This window comes from Corapipo altera, unplaced genomic scaffold (genome assembly GCF_003945725.1).
Source record: "Corapipo altera isolate COAL_440 unplaced genomic scaffold, ASM394572v1 77b, whole genome shotgun sequence".
Taxonomy (NCBI): Eukaryota; Metazoa; Chordata; class Aves; order Passeriformes; family Pipridae; genus Corapipo; species Corapipo altera.
The window spans coordinates 3,611,814-3,637,140 of record NW_020884933.1 but is presented as its reverse complement, the minus strand read 5'-3'; the positions used below and the strand labels follow the sequence as shown (position 1 = coordinate 3,637,140).

The following is a 25,327-nucleotide window of genomic DNA, read 5'->3' as shown; positions in this document are numbered from 1 at the left end:
TATTTATACCCAGCATGGCCTGTTCCAAAATCCTTTGAAGTCTTTCCCTTGATGCTGGTGGGCTCAAGCCCTGAACAAATGTGTTTTTCTCTGGAAGTGGAGCCACAGCTCCAAAACTGGGTCAGACTTTGGAGCTGTCGGAGCAGCCCCGTCCATGGATCAAACCCCACCTCATTCCTGCTCCACACAGGAGTTACCCCCGTGCCCACACCGGTGCCGGCAGCGCGGGCTGCGGCTGGGCGGGAGCAGCTGGAGCGATTCCCCTCTGGTGGGTCTGAAATATCCCTGATGATGAGTCTGGTCCATTTAGGAGTGCAATGGAGTGGAGTTTAACAGGTGAAGGGGTCATTTGGGGGTTGTTACTGGCTTTGGGGAGGTGGTCCCTCGTGTCCCTGCCGTGCAGGAGCAGCGGGTGCCGCGGTGGGGAGCGTCGGTGCTGCTGAATTTCCAGCTGTAGATTTGGGATGATGCAGGAGGAGACAGTGGCTGTGCCCCTTCTTCTGGGAAAGGTGCAGAAGGACAGACCCCTGTCCCCTGCCCTCAGAAGGAACGTGTGTCTCCTTCCATGGCAGGGTTGGTCCTTTCCGACCGCAGTGGAGATCTCCGCTTGTCCTCGCTGTTACGGATACAGATGCTCTGGGAATCACTCTGGGAACAAGCACAAGTTACTGGTTTTAGAGAGAGGCTTTAAGTAATAATTGGTGATTGAAAGCTCCTGACAGTGGACAGGAGCCGTGGACTGTATTGGGGCTGGAGTGGACAGGTGCTGGTGGCTCGGGCAGGGAGGTGGGTTGTGTCCCTGGGGGACTTGGTGATCCAAACTGTGTCCTCTCCATGTCTTGCCTGATGCTGTATCCTGATGCTGTATCCTGATGCTGTTGCCTTCCCTCACTCTGATGTGATGATTTTTGGTCCAGGGAGGATGAGGGCTGTCCCCTGGGTTTGTGACAGCCCCCGTGGCACCGTGTCCTGCAGCGAGTGATCCCAGCTCTCGCTGCCTGCCCAGGGCCATGTGCTCTGGGGACAGGGGAGGGGGCTGTGTGATGTGACCGGGTTGTGGGGGAGTGGTGCTGCGGGGAACCGGGAGCTGTGGTGCAGCTGCCAAGGGCAAAGCTTCCCGTGGGCACCCTCATCTGTGACCCCATGGGAGAGCCCTGGGCTGGAGGTTTCTGGGTTCCCCCCTAAAGAGAACAGTTTGTGCCTTGCTGTGCTTCCCATCGGCCAGGAGGGAGTCTTGCCCTGTCCAGGGGACACAGTGGGAGCCAGAGGGGCACTGGGTACCTTGAGCCCCTTTCTGCCCCAGCACCCAGAGGTGCTCGCAGGGTCCCTGGATGGGGCAGCAAGAGCTGGGGTGAGGTGTGGGGTGTTACTGCAGTTGGTGAATCATTGACTGACATTTTAAAGGCTGAGGGTTATTTTCAGGAGGGGTGGAGGGAGCACAGTTAATGGAATAACCCCCCAGATTTGCACAGTGCTGTCTGTCCCACGCCTTCCATGGCTGCTGAGCCTGGAGAATCAGCAGCTACCTGGATGCTGCTCCTGGGGCTGTGCCTGGTTCCTGAAGCTGGGCTTGTTTGGGTTCTCGCTGTTCTTGGGATGAGCAGGGATTTGGGAGGTGCACAGCACCTGTCCCAAACGAAGCTGCCTGGATTTGGGGAGATGCTGAGTCCTGCTGTGCTGACTGGTACGGGCTGAGCTGTGGGGGTGCACAGGGCTCAGGAGTGCGGATGGATTTGGATTGGTGTGACCTGGGAATGCTGAGGGTGATATTGGAGTGATGCCATGGGACCAGATCGCCTTCCCATGAATGTGGCTCATCCAGGTGACAGAGGGAAGGAACATGGGGCACCCTTGGTGACCTTTTGACTTCAACACAGGGTTTGTGTGGGGAAACACTTCCTACAGCTTGGAGGGATGCTCTGCTGAGCCTTGCTCTGTTCCCGAGCACCCCAAATGTTAAATGCACCTTTCCACTCCCCTCTGTGGGCAGTGTGGCCCTGTGGCCACCCAGCACCATTCCTGGTGCAGGATCCCAGCACAGCCTCTGCTGAGCACGCTGCTTCCCAGCTTTTAAGAAAGCACTGGAGAAATGTCTGGTGTTATTCCTGTGCCAGCTCCGAGCTGAGCTGTCAGGAGCTGTGTTCGTCTGCGGGGCTGGCTTTGCTCTAAGAGGGTGCCAGGTGCCCAGGGAGACCAGGAGATGTTGAGTCTGTGCATGGAGGAGCCGAGCTGTGCAGGAATGAAATCAGGGAAGTTGTTTGGGAGTGTGGAGACGGGCTCTGGCAGGGCTGCGAGATGGAGCCGGCCTCGGGTCACGGTGCCTCCGATTGGGATGCAAAAAAAAAAGGACTTCAGACCAGGAGTTTGAAAATGCCCAAGGATAGTTCTCCCCCGCACTGCCTTTTTCTTCTCCCTCCTCGTGAGCAGCTTAATTTCTGGATGGAAACCAGGCCTCTTCCTGCACAGGAATGGGACTCGCAGTGGAAAGCATCGGCGTGCAGCAGGGAGCGTTTAACCAGAGCGTTTTCTGGATGAATTTCTGCACAAACATGACGGAGTCTGGGAAAACTTGTGGCATCTGAGTTCCTCCCTCCTGCTCAATAGGCGCTGTGACTGTTTTTTCCTTCCCTCTGGATTATTTAAAGGCCAGAAGAGACTTTCAGCAACCTCCGGTCTGACTTCACACGACTCAGCTGGGGAGTTTCGCCGGGGTGTGACATGGGAACTCGAGTCCCAGCGCCGGGTCTCTCCTGGGGATGGCCCTGCTCCTCGTCCTGCTCCGGTGTGTCCCTCACCTGCTCCAGGTCATTTTCTTCCTCCCTGGCTCTTTCCTTGCCCTTTGCAGCCTCTCCCCAGGGGATGGGGCTAGGGCAGCTCCTGCAGTTTGGAGTTAATTTCGATGTAAGATCTTCCCCCATCGCTCTCCCTTGCTGGGAACCTTTGCCCTTCCCAGGGGTGCCGGGTGCTGCTCTCGTGCTGCCGCACGCCTTTCTCCCAGGGAAGTTGCGATGCCTTCCCATGGCCCTCCTCTTTCTCAGCTTGCAATGTCCTTTGTGCCTCTATCCAAGAGGAAGATCTCTCCTCTCCCTGGGGTTCCCCAGGCTCTGGTAGGCGGGTGCCTCCATGGGGACACCCGTGAGTGTGGGACCATCCAGGCTGGCTGCCTGCAGGAGGCACGGAGGTGATTTTGGGGGGGTGTGGAGTGTTCCGTGTGCTGCGGGTGGGCTGAGGGCTCTGGCACCGCTGGGATGCTGCAGCAGGAATGCAGGGTGGGATGTAAACCAGGGCTGTGTGTCCCCACTGCACCTGTGGCCGATGGGGTAAAAAATAGTGTGAGCCGGGCACTGGGTGTGTAGGCAGAGGCTTGGACGGAGTTGGGATTTTTGGGGAGAAACCCTTGGAAAATTCATTTGGGATGATGGCTGCGTTGGTGGCATCTGCATCCCACCCCACGCCAGGGATGGGAGCTGCTGTTAATTATTTTAGTAGGATTTGGGGGGTGATTGTGCTGAAAACCTTGTCCCATATCCTAAAACCCTCGTCCCATGTGGAAGCACAGAGCGGCTCTTGGCCGCGAGTTGTGCATGGTGGGAACTGCACCTTCTCCATCCCGTGTTATGGTTTTTTTTTTCTCCCTGGGAGTTTGGAGGGCTTTTTTTGTTCCCTATGATTTTTTTTTTTTTTCCCCACCCTCTTCATTATCATTTTTGTTAATTAGATTGTGCTGGGGAACAGTCTCTATTCAAAAGAAAAACCTCCGAGATGGGTTTTTACAAGTGCGTCTGCGTTTCGGGGCGGGAGAGGGGGGGGGAGAGCAAAGATGCTTGAAAGAAATAATTTTTAAAATAATTTCTTCATAAAGCTCTTTTAAAAAGAGAACTCCAGGTCCCCTTCCCCCACCACGGCCACCTCCCCTCGCCCCCCCCCAATTAAACGATTTGAATTTTCACGTTAACCGCTTGGTGCTTCCTCGGCGCCTCAGATGATTAGAAAGGGATATTCATTTATGCCTTTTAAACGCCGCCCCGATTAAAATCAGAGAGATTTTTTCCTTCATCAAAATCTAACATCCTTGAAAAATTAATTTGATGCCTCTTGTTATCAATTAATTGAATCTCGTTGGGAGAGAGGCTCGTGCGGCGGGTGGTTGGAGCTGGCCCTTCTGTTCTTAGTTGCTTTCCCCCCTCTCTGCTCCCTCTGCTGCTTCCAAACACTGTGACATTATAAAACTCTGCCTTTTTTTTTTTTTTTAAATATATTATTTTTAGTCATCTCATAAAATAAAATAAATGAATAAAACTTGGTCTCTCTCCCCGCCCTCCTCCCCCATTCCCTTGAGTTCCTCTCGTATGAAAGACCCTTTTTTTTCCCCTTCTTTTCTCTCATCCCTCTTTCCTATAACTTCCAAGGAAGGGGGAGAGAAAGAAAAGTTGGGGCTTTAGCAATTTCTCAGCGTAGCAAAGCGGCCAGGGTCCGTCTTTCTTCCTTTCTTTAACGGGGGATATTGGATATTTCATTTGAATCTCCTTTTTTTCAATTAAAAGTGCCCGGCTCCTTCTCTTCCAGCCTCTCTATTCTCCTCCTCTGGCTCGGCAGCCAGAGAAGCGATTTTCCTTTCTTTAATATTTCAGCTCTTCCCCCGAGACGGGCTGCCTGCCTTATTTTTTTTTTTTAATAGACTTTTTCTCCCTCTATTAAACTTTTCCAATCTTCGTCCCTTTATTTTTTTTTTTCCCTTCCCACCTCTTTAAACAAAAAAAAAAAAAAAAACAACAGAGAAAGAGGAAAAGTTATAAAACGTGAAGAACTGGGTCATTCAGGAAGTTATTGAAATAACTTAAAAATTAGGCGTTCGCTTCATTTTCACTCTCCTTGGAGTCATTTTCCCTGGTTGCTGTTGGATTCAGACCCTTCCCTGGTGGCTCCATTATTTATGTCCTGTCGGGAATTTGGGATTGAAGGTTTTGGGGATAACTTGAGTGAGAGCTGAGAGGTGGTTTGGTTTTCTCCAGAGGACGGATCTGTACCGGACACTGGTTGATTCCTGCTGGGATGGGGATGTAGGTGGGAGTGTCCCATCCATGGACTCCTCATGGCTGGTGAGGGGACGTGTCCCCCCAGTCCAGTGCTCTGGGCAAGGGGTTATTTGGTGCCAAGACCCCTGGTGGGGGCATTCCCTGTGCCATGAGGGGGTTTGTGCCAAGCTGGATCTGGGATCCTACAGGTGATCCTACAGGCCTTTGCCTCTTCCTGTCCTCACTGAGGTGCCTTTTCTGCTCCTGGGAGGGTCACCAAGGATTTTAGGGATGCTCTTGGGAGGTGACCCTGTTTCCATGGGTGCAGAGGGCCACGTCTGCATTTTGGGATGTTTTGCCTTTGAATTCCCATTTGGAACATGCTGGGCAGAGGGAAAGCAAGTTTGTTTTGGAGATGAGGAATTGGGGGCTGCTTTAAGCTCCCTCCCTGGTGCCAGGGCCGGACCTGGCACTGCAGTGGCTGGTGTAGCTCCACAGGGACTTCCCAGAGCTTGAGTCAGGCCTTGCTCCCAGTGTGCATCCACTGGGACACGGGAGCCAGACCTGCATCCTGACCTGATGGGACACGGGAACTAGACCTGAATCCTGACCTGATGGGACATGGGAACCAGACCTGCATTCCAACCTGATGGGACATGGGAACCAGACCTGCATCTCGACCTGATGGGACATGGGAACCAGACCTGCATCCCAACCTGATGGGACACGGGAACCAGACCTGCATCCCGACCTGATGGGACACGGGAGCCAGACCTGCATCCTGACCTGATGGGACATGGGAACCAGACCTGCATTCCAACCTGATGGGACATGGGAACCAGACCTGCATCTCGACCTGATGGGACACGGGAACCAGACCTGCATCCTGACCCACCGGGCTGCTCCAGCACCGCAGAGATGATCCATGCTGGGTGCAGACCACGGGCACCCACCAAGGGGCTGCCCTGCCCAGGGTCCCCTGGGCCCCCACGTGTGGCTCTGGAGCAGCGAGGCGGGAGCCCCCCATGCTCCACGTCACTATTTAATTAGACATCCCTGATTAACAAAACTTGGCGTTCGGCTTCCTCCTGCCCTCATCTTTCCTGGCTCCGAATCAATGGCTTTGATATGCTAATTAGGGAGTAATTTAATTTCAAAAGGCCGCAATTAACAAGGGTGTTGTGGACATGCTGTAGTTAAGCGGCGTAATCTAATTTGCATTAGTAACAAGCAGGGACTAATTAGAAGCTTAATTAGACACTTAGACGGCTCTTGTGTTTACTTTCTTAATGAGATGGAGTGGGGCTCTTTTTTTTAATCTTTTCAAGAGCACAGCGAGGGAAGCCAGGATGGAGCGGGATGGAGCAGCAGCCCCGGTGCCTGGCACGTGCCCAGGGAAGCCAGGATGGAGCAGCAGCCCCGGTGCCTGACACCAGCCTGCCTGTGTTCAGCCCGTCCCATGTCCGCTCTGGGAGGGATTTGATATTCCTTGAAGCTTGGCAGGGCTTGGGAGAGGTGCCAGCCAGCCCTTGGTGTCTCTGGGAATGCCCTGCGTGGGATGGTTCACTGGGATGGGCACAGGGATCTCCCATGGGGTTGGCTGTGGTCGGGGTGTCTGCTGTGAGCTCTGGAGAGCAAAGGATGCTCGGAGAGTGATATGGTTTGGAGAGGCAGGTGGGGCAGTGCCATGTCCCGCTCACAGGCACTGTCCCAGGGCTTCCCTGCTGGAGGTGCTCGTGCTTCCAGCTGATCTGACCCCCCTTCCTGGGGAGAGGAACCTCGCTGGGGTCGTTCCTGCTTGGTTTCTGTGGAGCAGCAGACGCTCTCTGGTGCCCCACGGTGATCCCGTGAGCGTGGCCAGGGTGTGATGGCACCAGACAGGTGAGGAGAGCCGGGGGGGTGAAGGTGAGCACTGAAGGCTGGCTCTTCCCAAAGAAGTTGCTGGGAGCAAGATGAAAGTGGGAGATGAAAGTGCCCAGAGGTGAGATCCCATTAAAGCAGTGCTTGGGCTTAGCCAGTCCCTGGTTCCTTAAATATCTTCTAATTTACAGTAATGCTCTAGATTCGTCTCAGCTCCCCCAGACTTTTATTTTAATCCCCTTTCCACATTTCCATGTGTTTATGTGTTAATTAAAGGGTAAAAAGCCACTCTCGGAGCAATCCTGGCTGCTGCTTCTCTTCCAGCCAAAGCCTTTCAAGATTAGGAGCCGCTTCCTAAAGCCGGCGGTGCCGGAGCAGGACGGGCAGGCTGCTCAACTTTCCATAGCTCGGAGCAGATCCGGTGCCTGGGATCCATCCTCCCCGAGTCCTCTTCTCCCAGCTGTGCAGAGGAGCATCCCACAGGCTTCCAAGAGCTCTGGGAGGATTTGCTGGGTCTGTTGCACCTCCAGCATTTGCTGGTACCTGCGGGAGCAGCTGCTGGAGGGAGGACCCCCAGCGTGCAGCCTCAGCTCCCCTCCAAGTCCTGGACAGGCTGGGGCTGGAAGGAAGGGTCTGGAAAACGCGTGTTGAGGCTGGGATGTGGTGGGAAGGGTAGAAATAGCCTCTGGAGCGTCTCAGTGCTGTGCTGTGTGTCAGATTAGAGGTGTCACCTCTGCTATCCCGTGCTGGTTCATCACCAGGGCCTTGCTGAGCTCGTGGAGATGTGGGAGCATTTTCCCACTGGTGTTTCCCACCATTCCTCCTCATCCCTCCTTGGGTAACGGTTTTGAACTCTTTGGGTTTGGATCTGGGGAAACTGAGGCCGAGGGGCACCCCCAGTGGTTGGGGACAGGGATTTGGAGACAGGGACTCGAGGACAGGGGCAGTGGGGAGGAGGTGCCTGTGGCACTGGGTCCATACGTGGCACTGGTTCCTCTGGCAGCCTGTGAAGGGCAGCCCAAAGTTACGGAGCCCCTGAGGATCGTGGTATCGAGGATAATTAAAAATAGGGAAAGCTGCTAAAATAGGTGTTGAGGCAATTGCTCTGAGGAGCTCGTGGTGGGGCTGTACCTGTTCCTGCGGGTCCCAGGGGCCAAGAGGTGCCATTTAATTTTCGTGTCCGTGGAGCAGAATCAGGTGGAGAAGTGGCATCGCTTTGGGTGGGTCTGGACACCCCAAAATTCCTTGGGAGCTTTTGGGGAGAAATCACTGTAAATGCTTCATCTGCTCTTCCTGCTCCTGAAGATCCCACATCCTTTGGTGCAAGTGTTTGTTCCAAGTCCGTCGTCTCTCTCTTGCCTCTGTGTCCATCCTTCCCTTTCTCCCAGTGCTCCAGAAGGCTCCGTGGCAGTGCCAGGCTCCGTGGCAGTGCCAGGCTCCGTGGCGTGGCACACACGTGGTGCTCCCAGGGGAAGCGTGGCACACGCGTGTCGCTCGCATGCGGCGGGAGCCGTGTCCAACATCCCGGCGGCTGATCCGCCCCCTCCCTCTCAGGGAAGCTCCGGGCATCCATCAGCCTGTTAATTGCGCTAATTAGAGAGTGTGGAGGTGTTAATTGGAAAACTCTGGGATCGTGCCTGTTTGCGGGAGGGATGGATGTCAATAAAGCGGGATTGATGACTCGGCGTGGCACGTGCACCGCGCAGGTTCGCGGCGAGTCGGGGGATGTCAAGGAAATGTTACTGCTCAGACGAAGCAACTGTTAATTAAAAGCAAGGGTAATTAAAACACCCTCGTTGCCATATGGTCCCGCTGAAGGCAGGGGGATTCGTTGCTCCGTTTGTAATCTCCGTTTCCTTTTCTTTGTCCTATGGAAGGTGCGTGGTTGAGTAAAAGGGAAAAAAAAAAAGGCAGAGCGGTGGCTCAGCGAGGAGATTTTGAGTCTGAAATGGTAATTAATGGTAATTAATGATCCACTGGCGCAGCTTCTGTTGCTGTTGCCATTGGAGGGGGCTCCTCCCTCCCTCCCCTTTAACTAAACCAACCCTTTCCCACTTTATCCGGGTGTTGCATCTTCCCGCTGACTGTGTGGACACAGTCCCTGCCTTTCTGCCTGGGGGAAGGTCTGATCCTGATTAGACCCTCCGGATACCAGCGTAGGGAGAATCCCTGAAATCCTGGCTGTGTTTGAACTGCAGTAGATGAGAAGCAGGAGCTGGGATGCTGTGGATCCCCCCTGGCTGTGTGCAGGGCTGCACGTGTGCTCGGCATCGCAGCCGCTCGCGAGGCTGAGTTTCACTCTTCCCAGAGTAGCCTCAGTCATCCCGGATCAGTCCTGGCTGGAAAAGTGCTCATTCCTAGTTTAAATCCACTTTATAACGGTGCAGACACTGGCTTCATTTTTTTTTTTCTTTAAGGTTTTGTAAAACTTTTATAGGAATGGAAATATTTTCATTATTATTATTATTATGACTTTCTTTTATGACTTCCCTTGCAGCGTTGGGATCCCAGACGCTCCAGCATCCCGTGGGGTTTGGGAACGGGAAGTAGAGTTTTACTAGACTTGGAGAGGGAACCCAACTGGCCCAGTGTCCCCGGCTCCGGGAATCACCCGGCCTGCGGGAATCTGCTCCAGCATCCCGCCTCTGGCAGGGCCGGGGCCGCCGGAACGAGCCCACAGCTCCTCCACCAGAAGAGATTTCCTCCTAATTCCCAATAGTTAAGCTTCGGTTTATGCCCGAAGCCAGGAAAGTTTTATATCCTTTCCAAAAACTTTTTTTTTTTTTTTTCCCTTTTTTAATACTTCCTGTTGTAACTCTGGATATTCTTGTTCTCCGTATAAAAGTCAAATCCCTGTTTGAATCCCGACGAGTTTCTGGCCGTGGTGATGCCGTGTGACTGCTGGACATGGGCAGAGCCCGGCACTCCCCGTGGTGCCTGGTCAAAACATGGAGCAGGCAGTGGATTTCAGAAGGAAAATGGGAATAGGAACAGCAATAATTTAACATTTCTGCAGGCATTTGTTTGAAATTGAAAAGGGGGAAGGAACAAATGTAGTTTTTAAGGCAAAAAGTGTTGTCTTTCTTCTAGATTTTTACTCCTGACGCAGCATCCTGTGAACACCTCATCCTTTCTTGAACCTCGGGAAGCTGCTCCAACCGTACCATGCTCTCATTCCTTCTCCTGTGCTTCAACCAAACCCAAATCCCAGTAATCCCGTTAACCTTGAACTGTCCCGCAGCTCCTGGTGTGTCACCCTGTGTGGATTCGGGAGCACCGGGACAGTGGGAGGGAACCAGCAGCTCCCCATGGGAATTAATGTCAGTCATATACCCTGCGGAAATGACTTTTGAAATGCATATAATCTCAAACATGCAAATGAGCAGCTCGCTGCACCCTGTTTAATATGAATGATCAGCCCTGAATAGCGATTATTACACGCCACATTTCAGCAATTATGTTGTTCGTGGTTTGTCTCTCCAGCTTTTGGGGCGGGGGGGGGGGGGGAAATGGGGAAAAAAAGAGGGGGAGAAAAAAAAAGGGAGAGAGAAGCAGTGTTGCTTCTCCCTGTCCTCTTTATTCCCCTCTTGTTTCAAACTCTGTGAGCGGCGCTAGGTGAGACTGATCCCACACCGGCACCCACCGGCGGGGATGGAGAGGGATGGAATGGGATAAAACTCTCCTCTGCTTTTCCACAGAGGAAAGTGTGCTGGAAGGAGGGAGAACCCCTCACTCTGGGGGTGCTCCCTCGCCCCTGATCACTCTGTGTGTGTGTCAGGGCTGGATGTGGCCCCGGGGGTTCTGTGGATGCTGTCGGAGTGGCAGGAGTTGATGTTGGATGCGGTGCTTCTGTTTCCTCCAGTGCCAGCCCAGATTCAGGAGTTTCTCCCAGAAAAGGGGACCCTCAGGTTCATGGCCAACAACCTGCCCACTAATCCAAGCCAACTGAGCAAAGGCTGGGAGGAAGGGAGGATTTTCCAGCTGATGTGTCGCTGTGTTCTCGTTGCCGCGTCCCAGCTCTGCCGAAACTTTGGGCTTCCTCAGCCTGCCAGCAAACCTTCTGCCGGCTGGTTTTTCCTGCCAGGTGGTTTTTCCTGCTGGGAAGTGCTGGTTTGCTGGGAGCTGAAGCACTTTGAGGAAGTGTTTCAACTTTGCTGGGATTTTCACAGTGAGATCTGTGGCACAGGCTCCTCGCACTCCGTGTGCAGCCTCGCTGGGACTCCAGCTGTGCTGTCTCCAGCATCTCAAAGTGAAATGTTTTGGGATTCAGTGAAAATACCCGGATTCCTGGGGCTTTATGTCTTGCATCAGGCTCAGAGAAAGCTGGAATCATGGGTTTTCCTGAGGAAGGGGTTGCACTTGCCTTGCCCAGAGATGTGCAGGGCCGACAGAGTGTCTGTGGCACCTCGTGCTGCTGCACGTTTATTTTTTGGGGTAAATTGAACGCAGCTAAAACTGGACAGGGTTTGACATCCCACCCCTGCAGGATGTCACGGGGATCAGGGGCAGGGCAGGCGGAACGGGGATGCGGACCCCGGACTGCGTTCTCAGCCCCTACTCTCTCCTTCCTCCTCCTCCTCAGGTCCTGCTAGCGAGTCATGATGGTTGAATCTGCCTCGGAGACGATACGTTCCACTCCCTCTGCCCAGAACGGGGTGAGCAGCCTGAGCCAGCAGCCGGATGGCGGCGGGGGCAGCGCGGGGGGCGGCGGGCGCGACGGACCCGCCGGCGAGGCCAACGGAGAGATGAGCCCCGTGGAGCTCCTGCACTTCCAGCAGCAGCAGGTAGGACGGACATCCCCGTTCCTTCTTGCCAGCCTCACACCAGGCAGCACAGAACTGGGTCTTTCAAGGGTGTGGTTTGGGGGCAACACTTGGTTTTACCCCTCCTCGTCCCCTGGGTTCCACCAGGCTTGGTCGTCCCTGTTGAGGCCGGGGTGCAGATGCTGCCCCAAAAAGCAGTGCCTGTCCTTGGGGTGCACGTCCCTTGGGAGATGGAGCCCATCTATCCCTGGGGTTCCTGATGCCCCAGAGGTGGCTCTGTTTTGAGGGGGGAGATCCTGCCTGCTCTGTCCCCCATCGGTCTGGGAAAGCGGTGAGGAAGAGGAGGAACGTGAGGCCAAAGCCTTTGGCTGTAGCACAAGAGCAGGTGTTCTCCAAGTCTGTATTTGGTTGTCCAGGTGGGTGAGCCAAGCTGGTCCCCCATTCCCTGGGGCTCCTGTAGCCTTCAGCTGAAGAATTAACCTCACACACATGGCTGAGAACACGTGTGACTGTGACATGTGTGTGCAGCAGCTCTGTCCCTGGGCACACGTGTGTGCCCCTCGGGGAGCCCCTGGCACACACGTCCCCTCGGGCAGCCACAGGGAGGGGGGGCCGTGCCTGCAGGTTACCTTTCAAAACAAACTTTGGCAAAAACATAAATTTTCCTCCTCGGCTACTAAATAAGGCAATGATCCCTGCCTCGTACGGAGATCGCCTCCCTGAGCCATAAATTCCAGCGTGAAAGCTGTAAAAAATTGCTGTGTCTGATACTTTAGTAGTGAGTGCTGTAAATCCATTACCTGGATAACAGCCGTTTCGCACGCAGTTAAGCCCCTGTTCCCCGGATCCGAGGGGTAATCATGCGTGTAATGCTCCTGCCAGTGCCCGCCGAGGAGCCGCCCGCGCTCCCCTCCCCGAATTTCCCCTCCCCGAATTTTGCCGCCCGGCACCCGGAGCCGGGGATGGGGTGGGGGTGGAACGGGAGACCCGTGATCCCACACAGCCAAAATGATGCAAATCGTGGGTGTGAAACAGGGTATCTCCTCCAGAAAATCAGCATTAAAAAGGCTTTTCCGAAGCAGAGCGCTGTGCTGTCGGCTCATCCCTGGGGATGCTCCCCGATCCCGCCCTGCCCGAAGCAGGGCTGATGTTTAATTTCACCCTTTTGCATTTCTTCTGTCGGGTTCCTGCTGTGATCACCCTGGGAAGCTTGTTGGCACATGGAATTATTAAGGCAGAGGGTTTGGTAAACTTCCAAAACCAAATGGCATCTGCAGTGCCAGCGCCTTGGGAAGGGGGAGGACCCATCCCCAGGACTATCAATCTTCCTGCTTCAGGGAGCAGGCTGAGCACCAGCTGGGGTCAGGAATAAATGTCCCCATATCGGGAGTTTTGGACAATTAGGTGCTTTATGGAGGCTTTGCACCATCCTCGGGAGCATCCCAGCGTTCGCCCCGGGTTCTCGGACCACTGGGCTCTTCCCGACTGATCCATCCCGGCTCCCGAAATGTCGGCACTCAATCCTTATTCTTACTGAACTTTATGAGATGCCCAAGAAACCTTTGGAAGCCTGGAAGGGTGGGGGTTTGTTTGGACGATGCAGCTCCCGGGGGCTCTTGCTCTGCCCCCGTTTTTGTCCGGTTTGGACCTTTTCCAGTGCCCGTGGCCCCTCTGCTTTCACCCCCTTCAAGGGGTGAACCCAGGCAGCTCTTTGCAGGGACTTTGTGGGTTCAGGCTCCTCTCTGAGGGTGCTGCTGGAGATGGGTGCCCTGGGTGGGATCTTGAGGGGAGAGGGGGGTGTCATTGGGTGCTCAGGGACCCCTGAGGCTGTTTTGTGGCTTCTGGGATGTCCCCAGAGCAAGAGGCTGTGGGTGTCTGGCAGCACCAGCCTGGTTTGCTGAGACAGGGTGGGCTCCCAGCTCAGTTCCAGCTCTGCTCCCCCACGGAGCACAGCGTTCCATCACCATCCTTGTCCGTCTGTCCTTCCCGATCCGTGCGACTGCAGAGCATCCCATGGTCTGGAGTGTCTGAAGGGAGAGCAGGAGAGGAAGAGGGGCAGGTCTGGAGGGAGAGTGGGATGGGGTGGGGAAGGAGCATCCCCCTCCCCTGCCTCGCTCTCCCCCAGCCTGGGGGCTGGCTCTCGGGTAAATCCCTGGATTTCAATGGTGGGATTGGGCTGAAAAGCCTGAATAGCTCCCGCCCGCTTTGTGCCGGGGTTGGCGGAGGGGAGAGGTCGGCCGGGGGCACGGGAGGGCCCGGGACCCCCCCGCTGTTGCTGTGGGAACGTGGTGGGACCTCCGGCACTGCCGGGCTCCAGAGGGCCCCGCTGGCCCCTCCTGCCATGCCAGACCCCCCCGGGATTCCTGGCAGAGGAAGGCTGGGCAGGAAACGGGGGCAGTGGGGTGATGGGGGAGTCACATCCCTGGGCTGGGAGCAGGAGGGGGATCCTCTGGTTTGGGTATCGGGAGTGATGCAGCGAGGGGAGACCCAGGGCTGGGCTTTGCACAGAACACGGCTGCTGCTCTCCATGGTTTTGGGTTCTCCAGGGTTTCCTTGATTCCTTAAAAAAACCCCAGGTTTCCAGCTCTTATCCTGGAGCTGGAGTTTAAATCTATGGTGTGCAGAGAGCCTGGGGCTTGGGGGTCGTTGCAGCTTTGGGGTGCAGGGGTGAAAAGCGTGGAGGTGCTCGTGCAAGGATGTCCTGGGAGAATTGTGGGGAAAATCCCCGAGGCCGGCACTGCACGGGAGCTTCTTCCAGCTTGCAGTCCTTGGAAAAGGAGCCATCTGGAAAATCCAGCTGCTCTAGCGTTGTTTGGTGTTATTTTATTATGCAAAAAGTACGTTAAAAAGTGCAGTTTATTGCAGACAGACGTCAAAGAAACGGGGAATAATAAACAAAAATAAGTCTTGTTTTTGAAAAGAAGCAAATGGGACCTTTTTGGGAGTTGAGGAAGGGTGTGGAGGGGGGAGGAGAGGCACTTTGCTGCCCTCAGAGAGATACCATTCCATAAAACATGTGATCACATCTCAAATATATTGTGTAATCCGCTATTATTAGGGTATTTAAGATAAAAACGAGGCTGGAGCACTTAAGTGAAACTCATCTCTCTGTTCGCTTCCCTGATTCATATTTCATATTTTACTGAGGACAAACGCAGGAGCCTTTTTTTTTTACTCTTTTTTCCTCCTTTTTTTCCGGGGAGTGGGATTGTCAGGAGCATGTTCCCTGTGTTCTTCATTAGTGGGCATGGGTTTAACCCCTCGCCTGCGAGGACTGAGGAGGCAAGAGCAGATTCATAAAGTGCAGGAGCGTTAGAGCAGGGGAGCACAGCTGGGGCTGAGACACAGACATGGAGCTGGGTGTAAAAACTACTTTTTTTTTTCTTTTTTTATTTCCCTGTGAAGAATTGTGTCATTTTTGTTAATTTGGATCTCTTGGAGTCATTTGGTTCTGGTTAAGCGGGGCCGGGCTGGGCTGGTGGAAGTGCTCCTCAATATGGCATCATTTACTGTTAATATCCAGCTAAAAATATCCCTCTGTGTTGTTTTAACGGCTCTAATTCTGGAATGTGACGATGTCATTTTTATGAGGTTAGTGTAAAAAATCTTCCTTTTTCTTTTTTGCCATTTTTTTCATCCCTTCCCAACCCCTTTCCACCCTCTGAAAGAATCAGAGGGAAAAGGGAAGATGCAAACTCTCTTACAGGTCCTCTTTCCCTGCAGAATTCTCGGTCTGATGTCATGTTCAGGTGGTTTTTCACTCGTTGGAGGGTAAAACCCCATGGAAAGCTTTGATCCAGGTAGAAAATCCCTTGGCTAATTTTGGGCACCATCCTTGGTGGTGACCCTGCTCCTGGCTCTGGCAGCTGGAGCATCTGGGCACTGCTGGGTGGAATTAAAAGCTCTGTCGTCATAAAGTGAAATACCTGGTAAATAAGGGAATTTAAAATGTCCCGGGCAAGATTTTCCATTGTACTATGATTTTTTTGTTGGGTTTGTTTGGGTGGTTTTTGGGGTGGTTTTTTTTGGGAGGCTGGGGCTTGTGCTTTTAGGAAGACCTGTGGATGTCTCCACCCTCTCCAAACTTTTTTGAACCTCTTGACCTGTTTCTTCCCAATTGGGAGGCCCTGGAGAGGCTCTGCTCGGGCAGGTTTTGAGGAGAAGAGGGCAACCAGGCAGAGATGAGGGGTTAATCCAATGTTATCCAGGCTGTAGAGTGGGATCCTGGATGGGATGGGAGCCGCTGTCTCCTCAACCTGGGCTTTTCCAGGGCTGGGACCAAGTGGGACCTGGTGTTCCCTGTGGGAGAAAGGGAAGTTTGTGGTGTTTGCCATGAGGAGGGCAGCCAAAATCTGCCCCTCCTGATGTCTGGAGGAGCTTCCATCATGTGCAGGAGTGAATTTATGGAGCCTCACAGGCTGGAGCACAAGCCTGTGGGGGAAGAATTAAGGATTAATCCCAGCAGGGTTTATTTATTGACCCCCTGCCCACCCCAGCACCCACCTTCCAGCATCTCCCATCTCTCCCTGCAATCCCTGGTGTGTTCTGTGTCCCTGCACGGCCAGAGGGAGTTGTGGGCCTTCCCCAGCCTGGGTCACCTTCCTCTTCCTCAGCCCTGGAATGTGCTGCTGCTCTTGGGGAGGGCAAAGCCAAACCACATCAGCTCTGAATGTGCCTGAGACATTACAAACTTTTTATGGGATAATTTGCTGATCAAAGGGAGCCATCCAGGAGCTGACACAACCCATTCGTTCCCAATTACGGGTCTCAGTGCTAACCACTGCTGGATGACACCGTGCAGCAGGAGAGGGGCTTTTTTAAAACAACCACTTTTTCTCTGGTTCCCAGAGCTGGGAGGTGAAAGCCCATCCACTCCCACGAGGGGACTCTTCCTTCTGGTTTCCCATCTCCTCAGCCCCAAGGAGAGCCTGTGGACGACGCCTTCCCTGCTCATCCCTACAGAAAGGCTTTGTCTCCCAGCATCTGGGCTGCTCCTCCTGCCCTGGGAGGGCAACAAGTGCAGATAACCAGGGGCTCTGCATCCCAAAATTGGATCCCAATCCCATCCTTGGTGCTCCATGTGCTTTGTGCAGCCGTGCAACAGGTTTTCATCCCTTGTTTGCAGGCTGAGCTCAGCTTAGGCTGGAGTGGGAATCGCTGCTGGGCGGTGAGGGAGGGAGGGAGGGGGCAGCTCTGGGGCTCTGGTGGAGAGGCCCCTGTGTGCAATTGTAAGGCCATGTCATTTTTTTCCCTCTAAATCTTGTAATTTCGTGCTTCAGAGCACAACAAAGTGAGAGAGCCAGCGGGGAGTGAATTAAATTCCCCCCTGAGAGGCGGCGCGGTGGGGCCGAGCCGGGCGGGTGCTGGGGGCTCAGTGGCAGCAGCCACTGTTTGGGTTTAGGAAGAGAAATTCTGGGAGAAGTCCCATGTGGCACTTAGTGCTGGAATTATGTCCCTTCTGGTTTTCCCCCCTTTGCTGTTTTTTCTGTCCCTGTTGCACTGATTTTTGCTGGGCTGGGGCAGGGACCTGCCTTGTCAGGTCACCTCTGTGAGATGGCCCTTACAAACACCGCAGGAATTCCACGTGGCGTGCATGGAGAAACCAAATCCCTGCAAACCTCTGTTAAAGGACAGGTGGAAAAGCAGATAAGCTGAGGCAGTTGGTGCATGGACACAGGGTGCAGCCACAGTCCAGCACCCATCCTGGTGGGCGCCTTGGACGTGCCGCGCGCCGGCGCTGAGCAGCCGCCGGTTGAATTCCTCCACCCTTGGCTTTTAACTGGAATTACTGTTTTCATTTCAAAAAGTAATTAAAATATCAGACCTTGAGCTGTCATAACTGTCACATGGTTTTTGTGTTCGCATTACCGATGCACATCTATTCCTGTTAATAACAGGGAAGTAACGTGCCCGTGGAGAAACGCGCTGGGGCTGCGGCGGCTCCGCGATCTGGACCACGGGCTCGTTCCATCGGTGATTCCCAGCAGGGAATTGCCGTGTTTGTCCTCCAGGATTTTAATTTTTAATTGTTTGGATAAAGTGAGTTTGCTGGTTAGTGGTTGTGTAGTGTTTGAGTACCCCCAGGGGTGCTCACTGGCCATGGAGCAGCCCTGGGTGTTCCCGTGCTGGGCACACCGAGCTGGGGGCAATCCTGGGATGCAGCCCTGGTGATTCATCATAGGAGTATAAAATTAGGATCCATCTGCTTTTGGAACTCCTTGTTTTTTTACTTTCTTGGGGCTGTTTGGTTCGTATGATGGTGACAAACACAGCCAGGCAGGGCAGAGGGTGCCCAGTGCTGCGTCTGGGGCACAGCTGTTGGGTTTGGACCCCTTGCTATGAAATTATAATTTTTTTAGTGATATAAGCGAGACTGTATCTGTTAAACCCTTTGCTCAGCCTCCAGATTCAGCAGCAACTTTAAATTCCCTCTCATTTTGCAAGTGCTCTTGTAGTGCCTGTCCTCCTGTATGGAGCAGGTTGGGTGGATTTATCCACCAAAAAATAACATGGTACAGCTCAGGCATCCTTTGCTTTAGATCTGTTCATATGCTCTTCTCAAAAAACCCTGTGCAAAGGAGCACAGGGGGGACCTAAAATGCAGGGAATGAGTTTTCTTGGATGCTCCATTTGAGGAGTGGCCCTGTCTTGGGGTGCTGTGGCTGCTCCTTGGTTTCAGTCACGGGGTGAGCTCTGTGCTGAGGTGCATCCACGGGTGCCATGGGCAGTGCTGCTCCATGTGCCAGTGGGTTTGGGAGAGAGGGATGGAGAGGCGGTGCACAAGGCTGGGATTTATTCTTTTTAACTGGAAACACAGGCATTTAGCAAGCAGCCCTTCCTCGGGGTGCAGGGCTGCTCCTGGAAGCCGGGCAGGGATTTATGGGGGATGACAGGCAGGGACCCGCCGGGCTCTGCCCCCACCCTGGCCCTAATGCAGCCCTGTCCTGCAGGCAGGGCTACAATACCCTGCTTGTTCAGAAACGTGCCCCAAAAAAAAACAGAAGGAAGGAAAAGAATTTTTTAAAAGCAGAAATAAGGAGCGAAGGAGGAAGCAGGTCTGAGAGCAGTGGGTTGTTTTCCTCAGAGCTTTATTCCTTCTCCTGGCTCCCAGCTCCTCAGTGAAACTCCTTTTCTCAGCTCACACTTGCTCCTCTCTCCTTCTTGTCTCTTCACAGGATTTTCCTTCATTTCCCCTGCTTTCTCCAGCTGTCCCCAGTGCTGTGCACAGCTCAGTTGTGCCTGGGTGTGTTTCACAAGTGTATTTGATCGATTTATGTTGGTTTCTCCCTCTTTTGCCTGTGGTGTGATTCCCAGTGAAATGCCTTCATCCCTGTAAACAACTTAAGGAAACTCATCACTTTTTTTAGACAAACACCCCCAGAAATAAACAGGTTTAGTGGGAGTTGCTTGTGGGAGTTGCTGAACATCTGCATCACCATCAACTCCATGCAGACACATTCATGGATTGATTCAGGGTGTGATCCTGCACTTGGCCTCACCCAAGTCTGGGTGGTGACTGGAACTTTCTGGTGCTCCAATGTAACAATCAGATGTAAAATTAAATATTCACAGTGCTTTAGACATGAGGGACATCAGTGGCAGCAGAACTGTGGTGGTGGCTCTGTGCAAGGCTGGAATAAACCAACCTGGAGCTGGAGCTTTGGTCAGGTACTGGTTGTGCCTGGCCAGGGGACACCTGTGCCAGGGCTGGAGTCTGGGAATGACCCTCGGGACAGTCTGCCAGTGGCACGGGGCTGCTGGACCTGGTGACTGCTAAAGATGGGGCGGGGGTTTCTGGAAGAGGATGGAATTGCTCCCAGCTTCCCCTGGCCTTCCATGGCTCTGGGGGGGGGGTAGGAGTAGGTGCTCTGTAATGGTGTGTACTGGTCATACTGGTGTGGCAGAGAACACTGCCCTCCTCGTGCATCCCTCGCACCCCGTGAATCAAAACCATGGAGAACCAGAGCTGGAGGGGGAGTGTGCCCAGAGGAGGAGGAGGAGGAGGAGGAGGAGGAAGAGGGCAGCCTTCCTCCTGCCCACGGTGCTGTGTCTCTCTTGCAGGCTCTCCAGGTGGCACGCCAGTTCCTGCTGCAGCAGGCCACGGGGCTGAGCTCCCCCAGCAGCAACGAGGGCAAGCAGCCAGCAGTGCAGGTGAGCCCCCAGCACGTGTTCTCTGTCACCCCCTGGGTGGGAAGGGCTGGGCTACAGGCGTGGGACAGGCCACGGGTCACCTCCCTGGTCGGGATGGCTGGAGCACACAAAGAGTTAAATCCTCTGTAAAGTTCCTGAAATTTCTTGGGAGTTTTTTTTTCTGGGGGTGGGGGGTGGTCCCCGTTTTGTGCTGATGTGGTGGGAAAGGGGGATGCCAGGGAAGGGTTGGCTCCAAAGGAGAAAGGAGTGGGGAGGGGAAGGTAACCATGTGCCACCTTACCATGGGACACACTGGGAGGCACAGTTTCCCAGGGTTCAATGCTGGGTGCAGTGAGTGTGCCACAGGGGCTGGAGCCAGGGCAAGTCCTCCCACGTGGGACAGCTGCTGGGACAGAGGCCTGGTTGAGGTGGGATTTGTAGCACTGACAGGGAAGCAGGGCTTTGGGTGGGCACAGCATCCTGCTCCCAGAGGGATGGGGGAACCACCCCTTTGCTCCACTGCTCTGCCAAAGGAAAGGGGCTGAAAATGGGAAGAGAAGGAGCAGAAGAGGGGGGAAATCTGGAGAGAGGAGGAGGCAGGAAGAAGCAAAGCCCAAGCGATGGAAAGTGACAATTTAAATAGCTGTGTGGAGGGGCTCTCCCTTCAGGCTAATTAAATTTATCGGAGAACAGCAGGTTACCTTATTAGAGCCACGTGGGTTTAATTAACAAAGGAAAGTAATTAGCACAAGCGCTCTCGGAGCTGGAGGTCCTGCCTGTGCCAGGCTGAGCCGTGTGGCAGTGGGAGGGCAGCGGGAGCCGGGCTGGGATGGGCAATCCCGGGCTCCTCTCCCAACTTGGAGAGCCAGGGCACGGCTGAGCCAGCCGGCAGCGGGTCCTGGGGCTCCCAGGGATCAGGGCAGCCCGGGACCCCCGGCTGCCCCTCCGGATTGGGAAGCAGCAGCTGGGTACGAGCAGTGGGAATTAGTCAGGGCTCCTGCAGCACAAACAGGCGGCTTTTTCCAGCGGTGCTCGCAGGAAGGAAATGCAGTCACTGCATGGAAAATGTCTGCAGAGGACAAAGGCAGCGAGGGTGAAGTCAGATTCCGGTAACTGGCGCCTCGCTCCCCTCCGTGGGTGTGTGTCCCTGCACTCCTGCTGCCTGTCCCTCGGTGCTCTCCCCACCGTATTCCCGGCTGGATACACGTGCTGCTGCTTGGACATCCCGTCCTCCCCTTCCCTGCTGCTCTCCAGCCTCCCCTCCCTGCCCATCTGGCCAGCGGCTTCGCCGGAGCGAACTGGATCTCCTTCCTCTCCCCTCCTCCCTTTCTGTGTTGCAAAAGGACTTGTGAAAGTTGTAGACGTGAGTCAGAAATAGCTCATAACTCAGCAGCGACCGGCTCTTCCCCCCCCCCGCGGCCCCGCCGGCAGCTGGAGCGGGATCTGACCGAGGGGAGATAGAGGATTAAGCAGACTCCTTTGAAAGGAAGTTTATCTAACGGCAGAGTGGTGTGGATGAGACTGGCCAGGACGGCAGGAGGAGGAGGAGGAGGAGGAGGAAGGCTGGGTCCCAGCGCAGCAGCCCCTGGCTGGGGAGGGAGCAGGGAGTGCGGCAGGATGGGAGGGTCATGGAAGTGTTTGGGAACTGGGGTGTCCGTGGGGTGCCAGCCTGGGCTCCCATGGGCTTTGCCTGTGGATGTGCAGGCTGGGGAATGGATTTTCACACCGGTTGGGTATTTTGGGGAGGGGGGAGAAGTTGTGTCTGTGGCCTCCCCTCAGCTCTGTGCCAGCCAGCTCCTGGCCCCCAATCCCAGGGGGAGAGAGCAGGAGGGTCCCAGTGCTGGCAGAGAGAGCAGGAGCCCCCACAGCCGGCAGTACCACAGACCCCCGTGCTTGCCCACACTGTGCACTCTCCCTGTCACCCCCTGATGGGGACGGGACATTTCTGGGGCACCAAGCCAGCGGGAATATTAATGACATTCCCGATGGTGTGTGCTTAAAAACAACCAGGGAGCTGCTGGGCTCCGGAGCATCCTGGAGTTGGTTTTTTTTGGAGTGTGGACCCTCTCTCTCCCCAGATGCTTGGAGGTGTGTGTGGAGAGCTTCATGCTGACACTCGAGTTACAGCTGCAGCTAAAAAAAAGGCAAAAAACCCTCCACCTTTGGGTGTTTTAAAAAATGTAAAAATGGTTTTATTTCTTTGCAACTTTAAAACTCTTGGAAACTTGGTGGGTGCTGACAAAGTGTTGCATTCGGGGACTTTTGGTGCTGATGGACCACAGGGTGTTCCCATCCTGCATAGGGCTGGTGGAAGCCAACATATCCCCCTGGGATCCTGCTGGGATCTGGGGACTGGGAAATGGAATGAAGTGCTGGAAAGGCAGCACCCGTGTTCTCAGTGCTGGCTTGGAGACCCCTTGGAATCATGAGGTGTCCTCTTTGGGGTCCCTCAGCCCTCGGAGCTGGGGGGTCTCCCCTTGCTGAAAGGGGGAGAGGGGCTGAAGGGTGCCAGGGGAAGGGAGAGGAGTTTGGAGCAAACTGCGGGAAATTGCTTTTCTTTTGTCTGCTGCGCGGGGAGGGCAGCGGAGCGGAAAAGTGTATTTTGTTGATTTGAAACTTGAGTGAAATGGGTAATGAAGACAGATCAATACCAGCCCTTCTGCGTTCCCTCTCCAGGAACAAGCCCAGCAGCCCGTCCGTCTCGGCTCGCGCGGCACTAGGTTTTTCCATTTGAACTTGCAGCATCACTGTCTGTCCCTGCTCCCACTCCTCCTTCCCAGAGCCCCCGCCACCATCCTGCTCTGGGATTGGCATTTTGCATAAACAGAGGAGCAAAGTCACTTCAGTCCCTGTAGATTGGTCAGTGTGATGAGCTGTGCCAGTGCCCCGTGCCCGTGGTGTCCCCCCAGGGACACTGCCTGGGTGATGCTGAGGGCAGGGGCTCACCAAGGAGGGGGCTGTGGGTACTCCAGCACTGTCACCTCTGCTGCCAGTATCCCCAGCCAGCTCCTTCCAGCTTCCTGGAGCCCAGCCACGTGCCATTAGTGCCTCCCTGGTGCGAACACCATGCTAACGAGGATGCACTAATGAGGATGCACGTTGGGCTGAACACGCTAGGGATTGATTCCTCCTTTTCTTTACATGGAGCTGAACATCAGAGCCTGGTGTCCTCTACGCTGGTGTCTGTTCCCTTGCCCTCCTGCTGCCACCCCCACCGAGGGCAATCAGTCCTTTGGTGCTGAGGCTGTTCAGAGGGTTCATAAAACAAACCACAGCCTCAAAACCACACGGAGCTGAGCTCAGTTTCCCCTCTGACCCCGGACAGACTTTAGTCCGTCCTCTCTGTCCCGCCCTGGTGAGGTTCAGACACAGTGTGGTGTGAGTGGAGGGGTGGCAGAGCAATGTTTGGGTGGCCCTGTGCCACCCTCAGGGTTTATAGACCATGGCTGGGGTCACATTGGTGTCAGTGGCATCAGTGCCTGGCCCCGGGCACTCGGAGCTCTCGCAGACGGTCTGAGCCAGCTGGATGCTGGAGCTCTCCCAGGGACAAGAGTGCAGGAGAGGACGCCTGGATGTGCCTGGGGGATTTGGTTTGCTCTTCTGTGAGAAGTGGGTGTTCTGGGGTGGGGATTTGCTCATCCCCTGCCCCTAAAACAGCAGAACTTGAAGCTGCTCCTGGTGTTTGTTTCCCCTCTTCTACTTGCGACCTCCTTGGTTTGTTTCTGTTGGGTTTGGATTTGAAAAGGGTGTTTAAAATTAGGAAAAAAGAGCACAAACATGTTTTCTGTTGTTTCTAATGGGGACTTAAACTCCAAGATTAGATCAGAGCGAGGATGTGCAGCCTTGGGCTCTGTGGGAAGCCCGGAGCACTCCAGGCAGCTGCTGTGCACAGGGAGAGGTGTGTTCATCCTGGTGGTCCCCGAGCCCTCCTCGGGTCAGCAGGGCTTGGGGATGAGCTCTGGGCTGTGCCTGCCCTGGCGAGGGAGCTGGGCTGTGTGGTTTAGGTGTGGTTTAGGTGTGGACCAGGAGATGCTCCTTCCCGTAGCTCTGGTGACGTGCTGCCTCCGGCTCCCCGGGGACATCGTGGCTCCTGTGATGACCTCCTGGCGTGGGTGACGGCACAGCTGGGAGGTGATGGTCGGAGCAGGGATGCTTTGAGGCTGAGCAAACCACGGGCTGACGGAGGATGTCCCCACGCTGTGCCAAACCAGCTGTCCCTGGGGTCAGGAGGGCACTGTCCCTCTGGCAGCCCCACCGTGCTGAGAGCCAGGAGCAGCCGTCGGGCCGTGGCTTTCCCTGCTCTGCCTCGTGCCTGAGAGTTCAGTCTGCTTCCCATAAAAAAAAAAAAAAATCCAAGAAAAATTTCCCTGAAGAGCCTCGCTCCCTCTCCTGCTGCGTTCCACCCAACCAAATCCTGGTTGTTCCCTCAGCTGGCTTTGGCAGCGCTGCTCCAGGCTCCCGCCGAGCTTCCTTGGAATACCTGCCTCGTTTTCCACCCACTGCCTGCTGATCCGTGCCCGCCCGTCCTCTGGCACGCAGGGATTACGACCGGGACCGCCTGGAAAATCACCCCCGGAGATGCCGCTGGCCGGCGGGAGCAGCGCCGGGTGTTTCTGGGAGCAGCCGGAGCTGTTAGTAAGCAGTTCTGCGGAGTGGCAGCCGGCCAAGGCATGAGTCAAACCCTTCCTGACTCGGTGTCTGGCAGATGCCAGCCCGTGACGCGTCGGCCGGGGACCAGCCGCTGCTGGGACCTGCTTCCCGAGGGATGTGCCGGCTGTGAGGACATTCCCCAGCTGCTCCGGTGCCCGGGGGTGTGGAGGAGGCAGCTGAGTGACACTCACCCCTCGTACCACCCCTGCTGCTCTGCTGGTGCCCTTTGGCTCTCGCTCGCCTTGTTGACCACTCTGTCTGCCCGGGTCTCGGCTTTTGAGGTGGTTGTTGCCCAGAGCCCCCCGTTCTCCAGGGATGCCAGGCTGGCCTCCATTCCTGCCGTGGGGAATCTGGCACACCAGTGGTCACCGAGCGCCGTGGCTGCAGGTGAAGGGGTGTCCCAGGGCCACATGTGCCCTCACCCTCCCCACTGGCAGATCAGCTACCTGTGGGTGCCCCTGTGGGGCATTTGGCCAGGTTGGGATGGACATTTCCATCCCCCTCTTGTTTTGCCAGGGCAGCAGCTGTCACCTCCCAACAGAGGTGTCTGGGATGAGTGGCTGCAGTGGGAGCAAAACTGGCTGTAAGTGGGAATTTCCCCTTTTACTAAAGAAAGTTTCCGCTCTCCCTGGAAACCTTCACTGGGAGAAGGATGTTTTCCGTGCTGTGGGGAAATTCTTCATGTGTCTTTGGCATCCCCTGGGGCTCGAGGAGGCAGCAGAGCCGGGATGACCCTCACAAACACCAGCACCGGTTCGCCCCGTTCCCACCTCAGCCCCGCACGAAGCCACCACCATTTCCCCATGTCAGCTCTGCATCCGAGCACAGAAGAAAAAACCATTTAATGCAGACAAAGGTTGTATGAAAATATAATTCTGCTTTTGTTAGCAGCCATCAAACTCTAAAAAG

The 25,327-nt window shown here is 54.9% G+C and overlaps 1 protein-coding gene across 2 annotated transcripts in view; it reads left to right on the top strand.

The window, feature by feature from the left end:
* Positions 1-11,467: 11,467 nt before the first annotated feature.
* Positions 11,468-25,327, top strand: part of FOXP4 (forkhead box P4) — a 36,710-nt gene continuing 22,850 nt past the window's right edge. Inside the window, exons 1-2 of one of the 2 annotated variants that reach the window (XM_027659604.1) lie at positions 11,468-11,659; positions 19,700-19,789. In XM_027659604.1, coding sequence (XP_027515405.1) covers positions 11,474-11,659; positions 19,700-19,789 — 276 coding nt within the window. In that variant the 5' untranslated portion in view covers positions 11,468-11,473. The remainder of the gene's footprint in view (positions 11,660-19,699; positions 19,790-25,327) is intronic. The other variant, XM_027659603.1, reaches the window with a different exon arrangement.